The following is a 20143-nucleotide window of genomic DNA, read 5'->3' as shown; positions in this document are numbered from 1 at the left end:
AACAAAACTTTAGAAAAATAAGTGTTTTGGGCAAGGGAAAAAAATGCATCGTCTGTGTAGATTTTTAGTTCTCTTAGAGAGAAGAGAACTAAAAGAACTGTTGTGGTCCTGACAAAATTCAATTATTTTAACGTACTGCTCTGTGTATGATTCTTAGTACTGTGCTGGTTTTGTGCAGTCTTTTACGTTTTCCACTAAACTCGTAGTCTACTCTGTTAATTAAAGTTGACACATCTATCTAACTGCATAGTAATATTTAGAGTGTGTGTCTGTGTATTTGTATTTGTGCCCAAGAGACCTGTGTTGGATCGCTTGTGATATCGGTAACTTCATATTTCTGGATTCTTGCATTTAAGGCATCAAGTATTTTATAGGATCAATCTACCTTGTAGAACGGAATGTTTAATGGAATTGAAATTCATGCTATCAGAGTAATTCAAACCTCAAATCCCATCTTTTGAGAAAGGAAGAATAGTTTGTGAAATTGAACGTAAATCTGTGAAAACATTTTTGCTAAGAATATCTGGTGGTATTAGCAACCCAAATATGTATTGCCTCAGATTGCCACAGCAAAGCACTGTGACAGAGAGCTTTGGTGAACTCAGCCACGTCCTTTATTTTATTTCTGTTCATCTTGCCCTTCCCTTTTACTTTTCTGTGTTGTGCTTTATTCACCCCATGTACCAAATAGAGGGTATTAACACTCAGTGTGTTCCCTAGAAAAGGAGCATCAGTCAGGATTTCATGGGATGTTGTGCAGGGAATTGGCCCTGTTGTGGAGGCCTCTGCTCCCAGTTTGACCCAGATTTAGGAATAACTGACTCTAGGAATGAACATCAGGGTGAAAAACAAATGGTAGGCTGGGGGGAAGCGGCCTGCTTGTACCAAGTCAGAAGAATGTGTGTGTATCATGAAATTGGTGATGTTTGATGTTGTTGATCCTGAATAGTTATATGAAAAGCTCATAGAGAATTCTTAAATGGTTTTCCCAGATCAAAGATTTCTAATCATGAAACGTCGTGACATGATCAAAGATTTCTAACTACAACATATTCAGAATAACAAGATTCTGCTCTAACTTTATGGGAAGTACTTTTCCATTTTACATAAATATTGTATCATAAATATGATATCCTAATAAGTTCTCAAAGTTCAAGCAATTAAGCATTCTAGGTTACAGTACTAAGAGATACAGAAGTTCTTTAGATACAGAGATAATTTGCCAGCCTCCAAAGCCGTCCTGCCTCTTCCTTAAATTTTACCTGACACTAAATCTTTGAAAACATCTCCACAACATTGTTACCACCAGCATATTTAGAATAATATTAACATTCAATTTAATAATAAAATTATAAGTTAATAGTATAATATTAAGTTGCAGATTTTACCTGGGTAACACTTTTGCCAGCGAGAGGCCATGTATAAAACTAAAAGGTTTTCCTGTTACATCAGGTAGCATGAAATGGTTTTCAAGTGCTGAAAATACCCAGCAGACAAACAAAATTGTATTCTGTGGAACAGCTGAGTTTAGAAGGAGCAGGGAACTGGCACAGAAATGTAAAGTGTTGGCATCCTTGGTGGAAAATTGGCTCTAGACAGAGCAGATGGACAGAACAGATGTAATGGGTGTATATGATGAAGTAACTATGGGTTTTGGGAAGCACTAGGTCTCCTCAGTGTCCACTCATCAGTCACATTGCAGCCATGGAGGTGGAATTTTGGTGCCTTTCTCACTGTGAAGTTTGGAAGCCTGCTCTGTAGATCCTTTGATTTTCACCATGATGTGTCTGCCGTCGAGACCATGATCTGTCTCTAGGTTGAGTGACATTTCTGGTGTGACATAGTAACAAGGAACCCCGAGGGGGACTTCTTCAGCAGAACATGAGTCTCGGGAGGCGCTGAGTGTGTGCAATGGCAGAGTGTTTTGGTATTCGCTGCATAAATGGGGCTTTAAAACAGCAGCAGTTTGTGATTCCTGTGTTGACCCTCATCTATGAAGTCAAGAGTGAGAGATTCTGCGATGTGACTGAAAACATGCAGTGGCTTCTTTTTTTTCTCCTAAGAGTTTGAATTAGCTGAGTCAGATGTGACTTGTCAATATTATTTCTGAGATAGAAGGCTTAATATTTTGCAGTTACTGACAGGATGTTTCGCTGAGGTAGGTTATTCAGCTCTTCTCATTACCTTTTCTTGTTAAAAGGAACAAAGAAAGGTAACCAGAAAAATTGACTAATTTTAAGTAATTTATTCCTCTCATAATGTTTCTAAATGGAGCATTTCGAAGTACATAAGCTGTCAAGGAAAATACATTTGTCAATAGACTTACCTTAATATATTTTTACTACCGAAATTATTAAAATGTATTATTCATTAATCAATTCCATCTGGATAATTTATGGCTTGTAAGCAATCCAGAAGCAATTACAACACTTCGGTCATAAGAAACATGTCTAGTATTATTTGCAAATACATCCTAAACAGTTTCAGACTTTGTGTAGTAAAAAACCAAACCAAAACAGAACTTTTAATTTTTGACAAGTTTTTTCCCCTGCGCACCTCCACCTTATCAAGATTTCTCGATCTTTGAGAGTTCCTCTTCGTGATTAAACTGCCAGGTGATGAAGCTCTAAGTTTATGATGTCTGGCTGAATGTTTCATAGGAGTGGTAAAAAGGATGTTTACGTGTTGTCAGGCTAGGTAAATGCATTTCCAAAGCTTACCATCACAAGTAAAGCACTGAGAAAATGCTGCCATGTTTCAAGCCACACTTGGAAACTTGTTTAGAGGGAAAGCTTGGCAGCTTTCTTCACCTTCTTCCACCATCTTTCCCTGAGTCTCTGACTTCATAAGGACCATTGGTTTGGTTGGAAATTGGTCCCTTGAATGGGAAGGGAATGTCAAGGGAGTTGCAAGTCCTGGGGCATTGCCTCAGGGCCATGGTCCATCACTGTGTACACACAAATCCCTCTGCTCTCTGCATGCAGAACATCAGTGCGGGGATCAGCAGGAGAAGTCAAAGTATAATACCAATAGTAGTATTTTCTGTTACCTAATCTTGTAAGATTAGACCCAGTTCCTGAGCAGAAACAATATTTTTTAAGTAATAGCCTGTTCTTCAGCTTGTGGTAGATACAATGGTACAGCTTTTGCTACCCCATTTGAGGGTAGAGTACCCTTGATTTTTGTTATGCTATCTCACAAGAACCTGGACCATTTGACACAGTTACATGGGTTGTTCTATTGTATCAGCACATCATAGCGCTTTTGCAGGACAACAAAATTTACTGCAAATATACTCCTTTAAATAGTTATACTTTTTAGCCCTTGTATATCAGATCGACCTTTCAAGTTTTCATCCAGTATTTTATATGCACCGTGTTGCTATGTGTGTATGTATATTTCTATTTGTTATTAAATTCTTTTATTTAACTTAATGAATACCATAAATAAAACTTTTCATGTCGAGATTTTAACTGTGATTACATATAGAAAGGTACTATTTATAAAGAGTAACTTTTTGTTAATCCTGAGTGAATTCTAAGCCACTCCTGCTTGCTCTGCAAATGACGGTGTAAGTTGTAGAGGTTTTGGATTTTTTTCCTTCTTTTGAAAAACTGAAGAACAGTGAAAGAACAGTGAGGGTAACAGAGCACTGGACCAGGCTGCCCAGAGAGGTTGTGGAGTCTCCTTCTCTGGAGACATTCAAAACCTGCCTGGACGCCTTCCTGTGTAACCTCATCTAGGTGTTCCTGCTCCGGCAGGGGGATTGGACTGGATGATCTTTTGAGGTCCCTTCCAATCCCTAACGTTCTGTGATTCTGTGATTCTGTGAAATGGATTAACTTTTACCTTATTGTTTAAAATAAATTAGTTAAATACTGGGTGGTGGACAATATAGAAGATGCCTCACAATATATTTCATTTTGTGTATGTATTTATGTGAAATTGTGTCTGAGAACCTAAGATGATTTCCTCACCTGCAGACCGCTGTTTTGAGTTAAATTGTCAGCTATATATGGGACAGCTCTGATTGCTTTATATGCATTTACTTAAGGTGCATGTTTGTTTTTAAGGTTCACCAAAAATCTGTCACCTGACAAGATCAACCTGAGTACCTTAAAGGGGGAAGGTCAGCTGACCAACTTAGAGCTGGACCAAGAGGTGCTTCAGAACATGCTGGATCTTCCAACATGGCTTGCTATAAACAAAGTCTTTTGTAATAAAGCATCCATTAGGGTGAGTATTTTCTTGTGCCAGAATGGTAATTAGCCAAATCTTTTTTTTTTTTCCCTTCTCTGTAAGCTTTCAAGCAACTTTGTATTAATAGAAAATTGTGATGAGTACTTGATACAATTTTAGAGAAAACAAAGATGTTACCAGCAATAATTTCTTACTGTTTTTTGTTTCTCATGTGATGACATGAAATATGTATGGAAATGATGAAAGTAAGCAGTGATTTTTAATTTTATTTTTCTTTGAGTAGAATTTATTCCTGCATGTTCTGAAGTAGGCGTAGAGATAAAGGCTTGCATTTCCCAATGGTAATTGGTGTGACATAACTATTCATGGTTCTCTTTTTTAATGTGCTATTTCTTCTCTTTATCTCTCTCTTTCTGTTGCTTTTTCCTCATGTTTCTTTCCTATTTCCAAAAATATCTGAGGGATTCTGGTATCTGTGGGTAATGTGGAAACACTCTAAGTCTAGTAGATACTGCTTTTTTGGTCCTTGTGGTTGCTGAGAATTGAAGTGATGTATATCATCTCCTGTTATCCTAATAAGAGAGTAAGAAATGAAGCTATCACTTGTTTTTGACAGAAGTTATGATGTGGTCAAACTTTGGCAGCTTTTCAGTCTTTTGGTGGCTTGCTTCTTTTTTTTTTTTCCCCTCCCCTAATAGGAGATTGTCCTGATTTTTTCTGAATGCAGTGAACTTGATGCTTTGTTGTAGGTATCCAGTTTCTTGTAGGCCAACAGAGCAAATGTGAATTTTCTTTCCTTTTAAAGGAAAGAATGTGGAAGGCAGTGTTGCGTTTTCTAATGCTCGACAACTCGGTATTAAAGAGACACATTCTATTTTGTTCCTCTGTTTTCTGCTCAGTGGTCCACAGACTTTGAAATGCTTTTCCTAACACCTAAAATAAATGTACATGTGTGCCTAAATATACTATGTAGTGTTTTCAGATAAACTTGATATTTTGAAAGTAATATTATTCTGAGTTCAGAAGTTACAAATATAATTTGTGGATGGAAAACACATTCTGAACAAATGCTTTTTACTGTATTTTTAATATTTACTTTGCTTTAGGGTAATGTTTTCTTTTGCAGATACCATGGACAAAATTGAAAACACATCCCATCTCTTTGGTGAGTTCTGAGATCAGCTCCTAAAGATATTCTGTGTAGCAAAATTTATCTGAGATATTTATGTAGTTCTCTTAACTTGACTCTAGAAATAACTGAAACATTAACAGACCTTTACCAAGTGTCCTCTGGGTACTGGCAAATCAGGACAAAATCCCTCAATGTTTTTGTTGGTAGGTTTTGAGGGGTTTTTTTGGGGTTTGGTTTTTGTTGGGGTTTTTTGTTTTTTTTTATCTGTGGCTTCGGGCACAAGTACTATAATGTTTGGTTGTTAGCTAATTTCTGTTAAGTTCTTCAATTATTACATCTTCATTTGAGCTCACTTGAAGGGTAGTTCTTTGTCCAACTAACGCTTTTACAAGTTCCTCCCTGTCCTTTGGAGCTGTCTTTTCTAATGATTTTTCTGTTGTACATCTACCCAATCATCTCAGTTATAGCAGGTTTGATACATGTAGGATTTACTGGGTTTCTGTAACAGCCTAGGATGCAGCCTGGATATAAATAGGATGTAAAATACGTAAACTGGACTCAACAGCAATTAGAAGTAATGCTAATTCTTGCTTTTGCTTAATTTTGTTCCTTAAGTATACTAAGAAATGTTGTAGTGCAGAAGTGATTTGCTTGATGATGGTTAAACTTTCTTGGTTGTGTTTGCTTAGGAACGAGTATTCCTGTAACTGTTGTGCTTCACAGTCTTGCAGTGAATTCTTGACTGTGCTTGTAATTTCTTGTTTCTGAATCAGACTTGGAAAAGACATGTTGTTTTAAATACTTGATGCATTTGCCAGTGACCCAGTTGTAACATAGTAATGTCTGTACAGCTTCTTCGTGACAAATAGAGCTGGAGGTGTGGTAATGCAGAGGTGGGATGATTCAACCTCTTGACTGTAGGATGCAACAGCCAAATTAGGAAACCAGTTTAAGCCATGCTATTCTTAAGGATTACATGCTTTGACCTATGGTAGCACGGCCTGATTGCTTTGCTCGTGTTGAACTTGCATTAGCAGTCTTTGAGGCTCAGATAACTTCAAGGTCACCTTTTTAACATAAAGCTTTCCTTGAACAAGTGCATTAAATGGAAATTGATAACAAGAGGTCACTTTTCAATGTCAGACTGTACAACAGCCTTTTTGACTTGAAAAGGAAGGTGGATTCAATGGTTTAAATGGCCAACCTCAGCCCTTTATTACATCACTGAACTTCCATTGTTTTGGTGGGGCCATTTTTGCTACTGAGTTTGATTAAATTGGAACAGCATCCTCTGTTTGCATAGCTTAGGAGGTAACTAGAAGCCACTTGTGTCCACAAAGGTGCTTTCATTGAGCTGAGTTGCCCTTTGTGAAAATCCGTTAGTTAATATAGTGCAAATACTAAGTTATCTTTGCTCATAACAATTTCTGTTTCTATATGATAAACAATATAGTTTTGAGGAATGCTTTGAGGACCCAAGGATGCTATGCAGCAGTTTTTTCTTTATCAAAGTACAGTAGTTGTCAGTGAGAAAAGAATAGACCGATGTCTACATCCAGCTGTTCTTTGTCAACTCCTATTCATATTAGACAAACTCCTTAAATCACTGCCCTGCTGTTCTTTGCACTAGTCATGTAGTGAAGGAAATTGTTCCAAAGGTCTTAATTTAAGAAACCTTAAAAGAGTGATCAAACACCCAACAGTGGTAGGATAACCAGGAGAAATCTTCTTGTCTTCCCACCCCCCACCATCCTCAAACTAGGGCATTGTTTGTGGTTTTTTTCCTTGGGTTTCTTTTTTTCTCTGTTGTTGTTTTGCAAGGCAAGTTATTAATTGAGGTAGCTGAGAAAATAATTGTAAAATGTCTAGATTTACTGTTAACAGCTAACACTTTAAGCATCACAATATAGTGAAGTATAGATAAATAGAGAGGAGAGAGTTTATTAATTTCTAGGTAGCAGTCAGGCCTTTTCATGAGACAAGTACCACACAAGAATGTTAGTGGAGCAAATGGATTATGAAGACAGGCACAATTATCACAATATGGTAATAAAGTCCAGTAGATTGGACAAGTTGAATTGTGAAAAATCTGAAATAGAGGACAAAGCTTTTTAGTGTGGTTTGTCTGACCTAAGAGGGGGTAAATGGAGGAATTCAGAAGGCGTGGTATGAAGTCAGAACCAGACAAGGAAGTAATATTTGCTGTTGTGTTTTGAATGAGCTTCCAGTGGGACAAGAGCTCAGAATTTATAAGCCTTAAATTAAGAGCCTTCCCAGGGTGTATGATAAATTTAGGTCACAATCATTGTAAGTTAGGAGATCCTGTTAGTATGCATTTTTTATAATGTGTGTTGTAGTTTAGCTATTTAAATATAACCTTCATTCAAAATAGGATTTTGATGTCTCATTCCCTTAATTTCCAGCTTTTTTGTAAGAGTCCCACCTCAGGTACAAAGAATACAATAATAGCATACAATTTTACTATAATATGATGTCTTGCAAATTACTTTAGAATATGTATTTTTAGAAATTACTTGTTTTACTAGATCTAGTGGAGATTCATATACGTACACTGAGTGTATACAAGCTCATGTGTGTATATTAGATATATTCAGATTTTGTTTTAAAGATGCAGCACAAAACTTCATCTACTATTATAGATTTTAGTAGACTAGTTTCAAATATTGTCCATTAAACTCGGGCAGTATTTAATATTTCACTGAAAGAACAATATAGAAAGAAAATCCAGGTGAGTGTACATCTTGCCCTTTTTGAGATGTAATTTTTGAAAATGTGTATGATGGATACATAATAGTGAAGGATAAAGTATTCTGTAATCCAGTATTCGTCTGGGCAGGTCTGTTAGCAGTCACAAAATTTGAAAATATATATGAACAAATTTAAAAAGTAATTCTGGTACGTTACAAAAGTTTATGGGAAAATTATCATGGTAAGAAATGTTTTGTATTTTTACTTTGTTACCACTTATCACTCCAATTTTTTGTTCTATTTTGTTTTTCAAGTCCTTGGATAAAGTCGTAATGGAAATGAGCACATGTGAAGAGCCACGTGCCCCCAATGGACCCTCTCCTATAGCAACTGCAGCTGGACAGAGGTCAGTGATGGTACTTACATGTGATTGATCCAAAAAAGTTTAAGTTACTCTATTTGAATTCCTATAAACCAGTCAGATGCCCTGAAAATTTCCAGATGTATATAGGGTTGCAGCTTGCCATTTCCATCTCTCTTAAACCTTATTTTATTAATTGTGTATGGAGTTACATAGACAATTGTGTATGTATAGTGATAATGGAACTATCCAGGCCCAAGCCTGGAAAGAGCATCTGAACTATGTATGGAACTTTATAGGCATGTTTGGGATGGGTGAAACTACTGCATCATAAATATACCAAGTTTGACTGATACTAAGTTTTTTGAAAATTACAGGTATCTTACCTACAGCCTGTTTGAAAAATATATATATAATGTTGGGGTGGGGATTTTTTAAAATTTGTTTGGTCTAAAAAAACTGCAGTATTAAGGGCTATTTGTTAGTGTGGTTTTTAAAGTGCTTTTTCCTTCGTTGTATCAGTCAAATCTTACCTAAAGATTTCATCACTCTATATAGCCCAAAAGTTAAGTAGGGGGACAATTATAGCATTATATCAGCGATTCTCCTCCCCCTTGGCCTAGTCACTTACTTTCTATGGATCCAAAATATTTTTCAGTGGGCACAGGGACCCATATACAGAGAAATGAATTTGATGATATGATTGCTTCTCTTATTTTAACTTCTGCGTAATGTGTAGTAGTCGTCCATGGGCCTGTACGTCTCCTAGGGTACAGCTTGAAAATCATTGCCATAGAGATTCTGTGTAGGATGACAGTTATAAAAAGGAAAAAGAAATGACAAACCACATAAACTGTACTTTTAAAACAAGCAGAAAAAAAAAGGCAAAAGAGTTCAGATGTTAAAGGAATACTTAAAATACAATTTTCCATTCAGCATAAGATTTTCATTAAAAAAATTAATTGCAAGTGATTTATCTTTTTTAATACTGGTATTTTGATTTGGTGTAGAAATGTAACCACCATTTAGAGCGCCTTTCTTCTACAGAACTAAACAAAGCAAATAGTTTGTACTGTTTTGCACATATGAAAGATATGAGTTCAGTGGATGAAATAACTTAGCTTATAGAGAGAAATACTGATTGGAATTGTCAAGTAATTCCTTTGGCATTAATTACTCCTGACATATACATAAAGAAGAGTAAGATTCCTACATAATGCTAATGTAGACTGTTATTTTTATGTATGTATGATATAGATATATATATAGATATATATTATTTATACACTTGCGTGTCTCTATATATATGTATACAATATGTATAATGGAGAATTGCATTGATTGTTATACTTCATGGGGATTGATCTTGATCCACAGTATTTTCTTGAATGATTAATTTGGCATTAGGATCATAGAGAAGAAACTCCTGTAGACTAGATCAAGTGTATTTAACAAAAAATTCGTAACTGAAGAATACATTAGGAACTTATTTAATGGTTTGCTTCATATTGTATTTCAGCTGTTTAATAAGTTTAATTTTGTGCCCTTTCATTAGGTGTGTATTTAATATGTTTGCATTTCACCTTTTAGTGAATATGGCTTTGCTGAAAAAGTGGTAGAAGGAATTTCAGTTTCTGTGAACTCCATTATAATAAGGATTGGGGCAAAAGCCTTTAATGCTTCATTTGAACTCTCCCAGCTGCGAATATATAGTGTAAATGCAAACTGGGAACATGCTGACCTCAGATTTACGAGAATACAAGAAGCTCAACGAGGAGAGGTAAATACTCTCTTTTGCTAACTCTTTTCCTTGGTTTTGTGATAAAGGAAGACAAAGTTGAATTGCAGCCTCACACAGTCTAGGAAACATTGGAGAAGGACACATTCTGCGCTCAGTAATTTCAGCTCTTCTCTAGAACACGAGGATGTCGAAGTGGTGGATGTGCGTGACATCAAATGTTACGTTGCTAGCAGTGGTCGAAGTGGGAAGAGTGCAGACCAGGGCAAGCATTTGTACTGTTCCCCGCTTATATTCTTCAAGCCTGTGAATATTTTAAAATACAGACTGGGCCAGCCTTGTAAGAGTACTGAAAGAAAAAAGCACGATATATTAAATGTGGATGGATAGCATCTTGTGCTGTTTTTTATTAATATTTTTATTATTTTAAAAACTTTTCAGTAGTTACTTGCTTGTGAAGGTTTGCCTAATAATTTCTTTTCTTTAAGCAGTTTGGAGTTTTAATAAATTTTATGCAAGAATTAAACATTTTTTCTTGTAATATTAAAGTCCTATTTATGCAAAAAGTAATAGCAATAAACTACATACTTTTTGCTGTCTGGGAAAACTAACATAAAAGTTCTGAATCGGTGTACACTGTTCTTTTGGTTTCTCCCATGTAACCAAAGTAAAATGTATTCTGAGTGCAAGGTTGATGCTAAATATTGTACGTTGTATTGTTGAAAACTTAGTTTAGCATGTATCTGGCCTTGAATGAATGGCTGTTTCAAATTTTACTAAACAGAGCTTACTCAGAGTTAGGGAGCCTGGTAGCTGCCTTTTATCTAGGGAACAAAGCTCCAAGTTGTAGTTTAAACTATCACAAAAAGAAGAAGTTCAAAACTATTTTTGACAGTTTCTTTCCTGCAGTCCATCTGTAGGATTAATGTTCATGTGTTAATGAAGTGTAAAGAGGAAAAATTAACGTTTGACTAGGTGGAATTTTGTATTGCCATGTTTTTTGATGTTGTGCTTTTTAAGGAGAATCTGATTCTCAACAGTGTCCCCATACACAGCAGAGCTTTCCTTGCAGACTGTTCCTTTGGAGTGCAATGATACCTGGAAACACAGATTTCTAGGAACTGTTGCAAATGATTTGTTAGCAGTGAATGGCATTACAAGGTGAAAGAACAGAACCAACACAATAAAGATAACTTGTAAACAACTAATATAATAACTAATAAGAACTCTAAAGATGACTTGTGCTAAACTACATTTGAAAGGAATAAGCTTTTGGGTTTGCACTGCAGCTGCAGTGTTAACGTAACGAGGAATCTCCTTAAGATTTTTTCAGAAGCTTCCATTGAGTGGAATGCTGCACCTCCTGGGTGAGGATGGTATGTGCTCTGCTTTTCTGCAAGTAGTTTTATTTTGGGCTACTTTGCACTGTGCCTTTCAGTCTTACCAATTTCATTGTGTGTGCCTTCTTCCCAGACATATTTGGTATCTTTTACTTAAGTCTGCTTATATTCACAGGGCATAGACTGAACAGGTTTCAAATTGACAAGAGGAGAATGGCAGCTGAAAAATAACACATATACCAAACAAACTCTTCCCTCTTCCATTTTCCCTGTGGCTGGTGTATGGCTTCAGAGAGTAACATAGGAAGGAATTTTAGGGAAACTATAATTCATGATTTTTCCTCTTGATGTCCTGTTCATTTGATGGTCTTTGATGCTGCTGCTGGACAGTCACTCATTTTCCCATATTTGCTTTTCATTATCCAGCTGTACTTCCTGCTCTTGGATCATGGTTTTAGCATTTGCTTGCTGTGTCTTCTAGAAATCTATGTAATGGATTCAAAGCTTGTGGGGTCTATATGGCATACAATGTGCCTAATGTTTAACTTTCTATTTTAATTGAAATAAAACACTTCAAAAGCCTCTCCCATCTTGTAGCCCTGCTTCTCTCCCCACTCTTTTCCTATATACTAGGATTTAACATTTTGAAACTAAGCTACACAATCTTTTTCCCCTAAACAAAAGCAATGTAGTATGCAATAATTGTGACCCTTATTTTCTTCTGAATATTTTAAATGCTGCTTGTTACCTCTGCCTGCTTGGAACTGCCTTAACATTTCTGTGACACGCTGGAGGTAGAGAGAAGGATCAGGGCTTTAATTCCTGACACCTGTAAGTGGAATAACAAGTGATAGGTATTTGTTCTGTTTGGATGGCTCTGCATGAAGGACACATGTGAGTGTGTGTGTATATTTATGTCCAAATAGATACATACAGACACATGCACACCTGCGTATGTTTAGGTGCAAGTAAACTGTCATATTGCATGAAGGTGTTTTTCTTTCTCTCTCTTTAAAGGTTTTGACTTTTAAAGAAATCAACTGGCAGATGATCAGAATAGAAGCAGATGCGATCCAGAGTTCTAAGCATGAAATCATGAGTGCTCCAGTCCGACTGATTACTAACCAATCAAAAATTAGGGTCACGCTTAAAAGAAGGGTAAACTTAAAGTTTGAAATCTTTTGTTATTTTATGGATCTGTTTTTAATTCATGCTTATAATGCATACACACACCTAGTCAATGTTTTAAATTTAGGCCATATAAGATGTAGAATTCCTTGAACTAAATTTTTAATAACATATAATTGGTAAGACTGTAGAGTTTACAACAAATATTGCAGGCAGAATTTGAAAATGAAGATGTTCCACAGGTTCTACTAATGAAATTGTTTGACCTGCAGACCATTATTTATGATGATGTATGTGGTCTACCTCTCTAGATTCAAACAATATTTACATTACTTACATCTAGAGAAATACATCAGTTTTATATCCAATGCATGCCAAACAAATAAAAAGTGATGCACAAATATGCTATATCTTAAGTACTTTTTAGTTAATGAGAGGAATAGAGTTTTAAAAGAAGAAGTTTGTTATTATGGTTGGACTCAATGATCTTAAACATCTTTTCCAACCTAAATGATTATATGATTCTATAGCTATATTTCTTCTATATGGAAGAAATACGCTGTTTTGGGAAATGTGCTTTTGCATTCAACATTTTTTTTTTCAACATTTTTCTTGTCTTGCATTTCATGTAAGAAATATAAGTATTTAATGGAGCCATTTGACTTCTTTAATTTTTTATTTTCCAGTTAAAGGATTGTAATGTAGTGGCATCAAAACTGGTTCTGATTCTGGATGATTTGCTATGGGTTTTGACTGATTCCCAGTTGAAAGCCATGGTGCAGTATGCCAAATCTCTTAGCGAAGCCATAGAGAAATCAACAGAACAGAGAAAAAGCTTGGCTTCTGAAACAACACAGGTAAAATAATCAATTGTCTCGCTATATCATTAGCAAGTGTAGCTGTTCTAAAATAGAGTACGGTGTTGTTAATTGTGTTAATTTATTTCAGAGTATGTTCAGTTACACATTTTCATTCAGCTGTACATCTTAAATTACATTGGGAATGAATCACAGTAGTATAAAGGAGATTTTATTTTACAAGATTTTGTGTATTGATATTAATTGCAGGAAAGAAAAAAAAAGTTGTATTTCTTTATCCATGTACACAATATTTAAGCCTCTGTGTTTCCTTAACAGTTGATTAACTGTTTTGTAAATTTTATCTCCAAATATTTTCTGGTTATGACTTAAAAAGAAAATGACACACTAAGGTAACCTTAATGTGTGGATAGACATGCTTAATAGTTCAGCAGACTAGACCAACTGGGCTTTGTGAGTGTGGAGGGGAGGGACCTCTAGTTGCCTGTGAAGAAGCAGCACATACACACCGACAAATGATAGTCCTATAAAAATAAAACATAATTCATTACTAAGACTGATCGAGTAAAATCCCTTGTATGAAATCCCTCACAGTAAAGCTAGTGTGCTGTAATGGAGAGTTCAGTTCTTGTGGTGGTTCTGATGACTCACAGTGTGATTTGATGGTTTAGCTACAGTCATCTCCTGGTTAGCTGTTGCTGAGCAGGGAGCTCCTGGTTCTTTAGTTTGCTGTGCTTGCATCTCTTGCTGACACTGGCTCATGTTTGTCCCTATTGTGCTGCAGTTTGGAGAACTAAAGAAATGAGTCCTCCCCCAAAATGGATGATTTTCTGCTGGTTCAGTTCCCTGAACAGTTTGCAACAAGAGTTAGAAAAATAGCAGTGCTGCAAGTAACAGGGATGTAAAGAAGTATGGGGGAAGGGGAGAACTGGAGATGAACTGGCATTGACTATTTCTGACACTTAGTCATTAGCTTAACTTAGCTTTATTCTAAAATAGCACTTAAATCTCAGTAGTGATCCAAGGTGAATGCTGTGATGCAGATTTTTCATTATTTGAAAGGCCTGTTTTGAGTAAATAAAAGGATACTTATGCTTTAAAGGAAGGGTAAACTTAACAAATCAATATGACTAAATATTTTTTTCAGAGCTCTGCCCCTGCACCCAGCTCCCAGCAGGTGAAAACACACCAGACAACAGCAGCACCTGATCAGAATGATGCAATAGTAAAATTGTTTAATGATTTTGATGTTAAGGAAACTTCTCATCACTTAGTCATTTCCCATTTGGACCTACATATATGTGATGATATCCATTCTAAAGAAAAAGGTAACTTTTTTTTTTAAAAGTAGTATGCCTCTGAACCATAATCATCTTTAGAAGTTGTTTTGAGGAATACAGTAATGTTAATCAAGAGCCCTTCTTGATTTTAGAGGAATATTCAGAATTGTCTTCCAGTATCTGTAGACACATTTAAAATTAGCTTGATGTCTCTATCAGGACATTTCATTACTAAATGTAATTATTTTAGAATAACTGCAATAAAAACTGCTAATAGTGTTAGTAGCTTCAGTGCTTTTCCTATCCTCTAGAAGCTGATTCTGTCCACTCTGATTGTTCCTGCTGTTTTTTTGCCTTTGTATTATAAGTTAATTGAGTTACGGAGAATGTAGTGGCAACATTACTGTGGCTTGAAAGGGTCACTCTACAATCTGCTTCTGTAATACTCTTCATAAAAAACAGACCTATAAAAGAGCAGTCCTCTTTGTGGTACTAATTTAGAGAATTTGGTATGCTCTGCAGCAAATTGAAAGAATGAAACAAGTGTTCTAAGGTCTTATAATTTTGCATGTAATATTGGTACTTTTGTAAAATGAAAGGCTATTGCAGTGCTGTATTTATAATCAGAAACAAGACAAATGACACTACTTTCATGCCTGTTAAAAGCGATTAGAAGAGAATGAGATATCCGTGGCTATCCAAGGAGCTGGCTAGTCACTGAAAAAAGTCAGGCATACAAGGTCTGCTGAAAGAAGTGTGAGAAACTTAGGGTTTAGTGAATGTATTTCCCTGATTATGGAAGATACTTGCAGAGCAGCAGAACATATGGTTGACTGGCTAGAGATGTATTTCCTTATATGCAGTGTATCTACTGCAGTTGTAATGCATCATTCCTAGTGAGATCTCTTTATTGGTCCTTTATTTTTGTCCATGAAATTTAAATTTAGCAGTGGAGAAATCAGAACTGAGCACTCTCAGAAGACTGCTTCACTGCAATAATATTTGTCAAATAAAATAAGTAAACTAATTATATTTACAGTATTATTGAAAATAAACGTTGACTTCAAATGTCTGATCATAATCATATATTCAGTATGAAAAGTTTTGTTTCAGAAAAACTGCAGTGATATGTGTCCAAAGAATTGTCTTTACTTTCTAATAGCATTTAGAACAATGTCCGGTTTGTTAGAATACCAGGTTGAAAGGGGACCACAAGGATCCGAGTCCAACCTCTTAAGGTAAAAGTATCGTTTAAATGAGATGAGTCAGCACCCTGTCAAGCTGACTCTTAAAACTGACCCGTGTAGGGGAATTTACCTCTGAGATTGTTCCAATGTCTGATGGATCTCATGGTAAAAAAATTTTAGTAGTGATCAGGTACAGAACAGTGACAGAGTACAGAGTTGCACAAGCTGATCTTCAGAAACCAGTGAAGACAACATGAATGAAAATTCTTAGGGAACATAATGAAGTTGTAAGGACAGACAGCAAAGGGGAAGAAGAAGTGGCTGTCAGATGTTTAAAGGAATGCAAAAACATGAGGACTAAGGTGCTAAATACAGTGGCTGCAGATCTGAGCATTGTTTTATTTTACAGACTCAAATAGACGTGTAACAGGAGGGGCCATGCAGCTTTCCTTCAGCTATTTAACAGTGGACTATTATCCATTTCACAAAGCAGGTATGAAAGTGAGCATTTTGTGAATTACTTGTGAATGTAACTAACTTGCTTAAATACTAAAGAATTTATCTGTGTCTATATGTGTAGGGACATAATGTTCTAAGCATTTGAAATACACATCTTTTGTTTCCGTCTATATGCAAAAACAAGCAACAAAAGCAGCAACCTGGGAACCAATTAATTTCAGTGAATGAGCTATTTTAGGCCAAACACCTTTCCTTTTGGCTGTTTTGTTTGGTCAACAAAACGGTGTTTACACATTTCTGACATGAAAAGAATTGTGTGTTGACAGGGGAAGGCAGTACAGATTCACAATCACTAATTGGATACCTGCAAGAGTCGGATGCAGTCTTCTAATCTAGCAGGTTATTTTCCATATAAATGTGTATAATTCCATGACCATTTCCAAGCAGTGTTCTGGTTTTTATTTTATTTTGCTCAGCAAGAATCCCAGTCTGTAGAGGTTCAGTTGTGTAATCTTTTGTTAAGTTTGTAGGAAATTGTTGTTAAACAGATGTTAGCAATTTCCAAGGAAGCATTTCTTACAAGTCATTCCTAATAATTATGATTTTCAGAAATCTAAAAAATTTAGAAGAGACAATATAAATTTTCTGTCGAATTTCATATCAAAGGCAATCAAGTACCATGGAGGGACTTTTAGTTGGTGGAAAGGGTTGGTTGTGCTTTGCTTTGGGTTTTACTAACACAAGCCAGTCATTTTGGAATGATTATCTACATACATTAAAGATGTGAATTAGTAGTAGCTTGCCTCACATGCTCCTTGTTGCTCATGGTTGCAGATGGAATCCTGTAATGTCATTATAAGCAGCAGGTATAGCTTTTGCATCATAACAAAATGTAATTTAGTGTAGGTCGAATAAGCATACACAGCCACAGAAAAGAATATGCTTAAGAGTAACAGTATTCTGTCTTTGTTATAGATTGGCCTAATATGATTTGAAATTTATGATGTTGGTTTCCTTTCCTGTAAAAATAGGACTTGAATTTACAAGGGTTTAATACGTGCCTGTCTTGTGACCCAGCTGTTTTTCATTTATTGTCACTTCTGATTCCTACTATGTCTTAAGTGATGATCTGGTCTAGCTATGATTTCTGTCAGCTCTTCTCAGAGAAAACGTAGAGAACCAGGAAAATAAATAGATTGTTTCTTTTGGAAGGATTTTTAGCCAGGTTGGACCATGTGCTGTAGGCTCTTGGATGGGCATGGTAGAAGCTCACTGAGAGTGCTTTTAGGTAATGGCTGCAGGGGACATAACTCCCAGTACATGAAACCAGAAATGGAAAAGATCATCTGCAGAGCAAAGGTGGTGCCTCTTAAAGGCAGTGTTTTCCCACAGATAACACTGTATTAATACTCTATAACAGTGGGCAAGGAGGAAACACCCATATACTTCTGTGTCTGTTACCAGCTTGTTTTCTGGTTTTGTACCCCTCTGACCTATGGAGTATTTAGAAATGGCTCTTTTGGTGTCGTCTTCTTAGAAATTGCAATTAATCCTTCAGGGAAAAAGCCCTCAACAGTTATTTATCTTTGCAGATTGGGTTCTTGTGGTTGGTTGGTTGGTTGTTTTGGGGGTTTTTGTTTATTTGTTTTTGTTACAGACCCCACCCAGAAAGACTACAGGCAGTCTGAGGCATAATGGCATAATTGCTGTAGGGTACATTTCTAACCCATTGAGAATCAGGCCTTCCAACAATAACCTTTCATAGCACTTAAAAGTGAAGCAGGCTGTGTGTCCATTGCCTGTGATAACCGTAACATAAGCCAGGCTGTTACTGGGTGTTGTAAACGTGTCGGTACAGCAATCCCTCGCTTTGCCAGTCTTCCCAGACCTGCTCTCACAGAAGCTTTTATCCACATCCATTATCTGTGCAGCTGATGTGTTACTGGATGATGATCAGAGAAGGCTGCTGCTTTGCCATCATGCAGAACATTTTGCAGCACAGGAAATTCTTGATCAAGCTGATATATTGAGACAGTATGAGAAATTGGAAAGCATTTTCTTCCTGGGCAACCAGCAGTAAATTCAGATGGTAGCAACACTCGTGCCAGCTCCACTAAAATACTGTTTTCTTCTTACAGTCTGGCCTGTGTCTTCACTTTGCACAGCTCAATATGGCAATGATGTCTCCATATATAGAACTGTAGAATAGTTGAGGATGGAAAGCACATCTAGAGATTTTCTAGTCCAACCCCTCTGATTAAAATGTTGTCAATTAAAGTACGTTTCCCAGGATCACATCCAGTTTAGGTTTTGAATAGCTCCAAGGATGGATACTCCCAACGACCCCCCTGGGCAACCTAGTCCACTATTTAAATCACACTCACAGTAGAAAAGCTTTTTTGAATGTTTAAGTGACATTTCTTCTGTTTCAGTTTGTCCTTATTGCCTTTTGTCCTGTCACTGGGCACCGCTGAGGAGAATCTGACTCCATCATCTTTACTCCTCCTGTCAGGCATTTATACACTTTAATAAACAACCCCCGCTATCTCGGCCTTTTCTTGTATGAAAGGTGTTCATTCTCTTAGTGTATTTGTGACCCTTTCCTGGACTCACTCTGGTAAGTCCATGGCCTTGTACTGGGGAGCCCAGAACGAGACCCAGCACTCCAGATGTGATCTCACCAGTGTTAAGGGCAGGGATCACTTCACTTAACCCGCTGGCAGTGCTTTTCCTAAGCAGCCCAAGGTGCTCTTGGCTTCCTTGACACCAAGGATGCTTTGCTGGTTCGTATTCAACTTCGTATTCTGCAAAGCTGCTTCCTAGCTGGTCAGGCTCTAGCCAGTACTCCAGATCTTGGATTTGATTTGAAGTTAATGAGATTACTGTTGGGTCACTTTTCTAGCCTTTTAAGGTCCCTGTGACTGACAGCAGAATCACCTGGTCTATCAGATATTCCTCCTAGTTTTGTATCATCCTCAAAGCTGTTAAGGGTGCACTATGTCCCATCATCAAGGTTATTAATGAAGATATATTGGCATCAGTATTAGCCCTGGGGCTGCACCCCAGATTACCACCTCCAGCTGGACCTCATGCTGCTGATCCCAGCCCTTTAAGACCAAGTTTAGCCGGTTTCCAGTCGAACACACCATGTACTTACCTAGTCAGTACTTCATCGTTCTGGGGCTGAGCACGTTATGGACAGTGTTGAAAGCCTTGCTAAAGTTGAGGTAAACAACATCCACTTGCTTACCTCTCATCCACCAAGCCTTATCTCATAGGAGAAAGCTGTAAAGTTTATCAGATGTGATTTCTCCTTAATAAATCCATGCATGTCTACTCCCAGACACTTTGCTGTCCAGGATTATTTGCTCTGTTGCCTTCTGTTACCTTCCTCTATTACCATCTTTGAGAAGAGGCAGACCAGTCTGTTCTTCTTTTGATCCTCTTTGTTTAAAGTAGGAATGATACTTGCTTTCTTTCAGTCTTGAGAAACCTCTCCTGATCACTGTTCAATTATGCCCTTTCGAAGTTTAGTTGAGTGCGTCCTCCCTGTGACATTGACTTGCTCTTTTGGCGCTTGTGTGCCTCTCCTCAGGATTGCATGGCCTAGCGTATGTCTGATCTGTTTAAATGTTTCCTCAGTTAATGATCCGCTGTTGATGGGAAGGTTTCCTTCCTCCAGACTCTTACGGACCTGGAAATTCTGAAAACAAGTATAACAGTGAAGGCTGAGGCAAAGAAGACATTAAGTACATCAGCCTTCTCTATGTCCCCTGTCCCATTCCACAGCA

General features: G+C 36.9%; 1 protein-coding gene across 1 annotated transcript in view; it reads left to right on the top strand.

The window, feature by feature from the left end:
- The first annotated feature begins 3563 nt into the window (after positions 1-3563).
- Positions 3564-20143, top strand: part of UHRF1BP1L (UHRF1 binding protein 1-like) — a 39953-nt gene continuing 23373 nt past the window's right edge. Inside the window, 9 exon segments of the mRNA XM_010182191.1 lie at positions 3564-3571; positions 4074-4236; positions 5327-5365; positions 8356-8447; positions 9993-10182; positions 12498-12638; positions 13295-13465; positions 14574-14754; positions 16303-16386. Of these exon segments, the coding sequence (XP_010180493.1) occupies positions 3564-3571; positions 4074-4236; positions 5327-5365; positions 8356-8447; positions 9993-10182; positions 12498-12638; positions 13295-13465; positions 14574-14754; positions 16303-16386 (1069 nt within the window).

Source organism: Mesitornis unicolor, unplaced genomic scaffold (genome assembly GCF_000695765.1).
Source record: "Mesitornis unicolor isolate BGI_N332 unplaced genomic scaffold, ASM69576v1 scaffold49383, whole genome shotgun sequence".
Taxonomy (NCBI): Eukaryota; Metazoa; Chordata; class Aves; order Mesitornithiformes; family Mesitornithidae; genus Mesitornis; species Mesitornis unicolor.
Note: the sequence above shows the minus strand (reverse complement) of the source record. Positions and strands in the feature narration are given on the sequence as shown.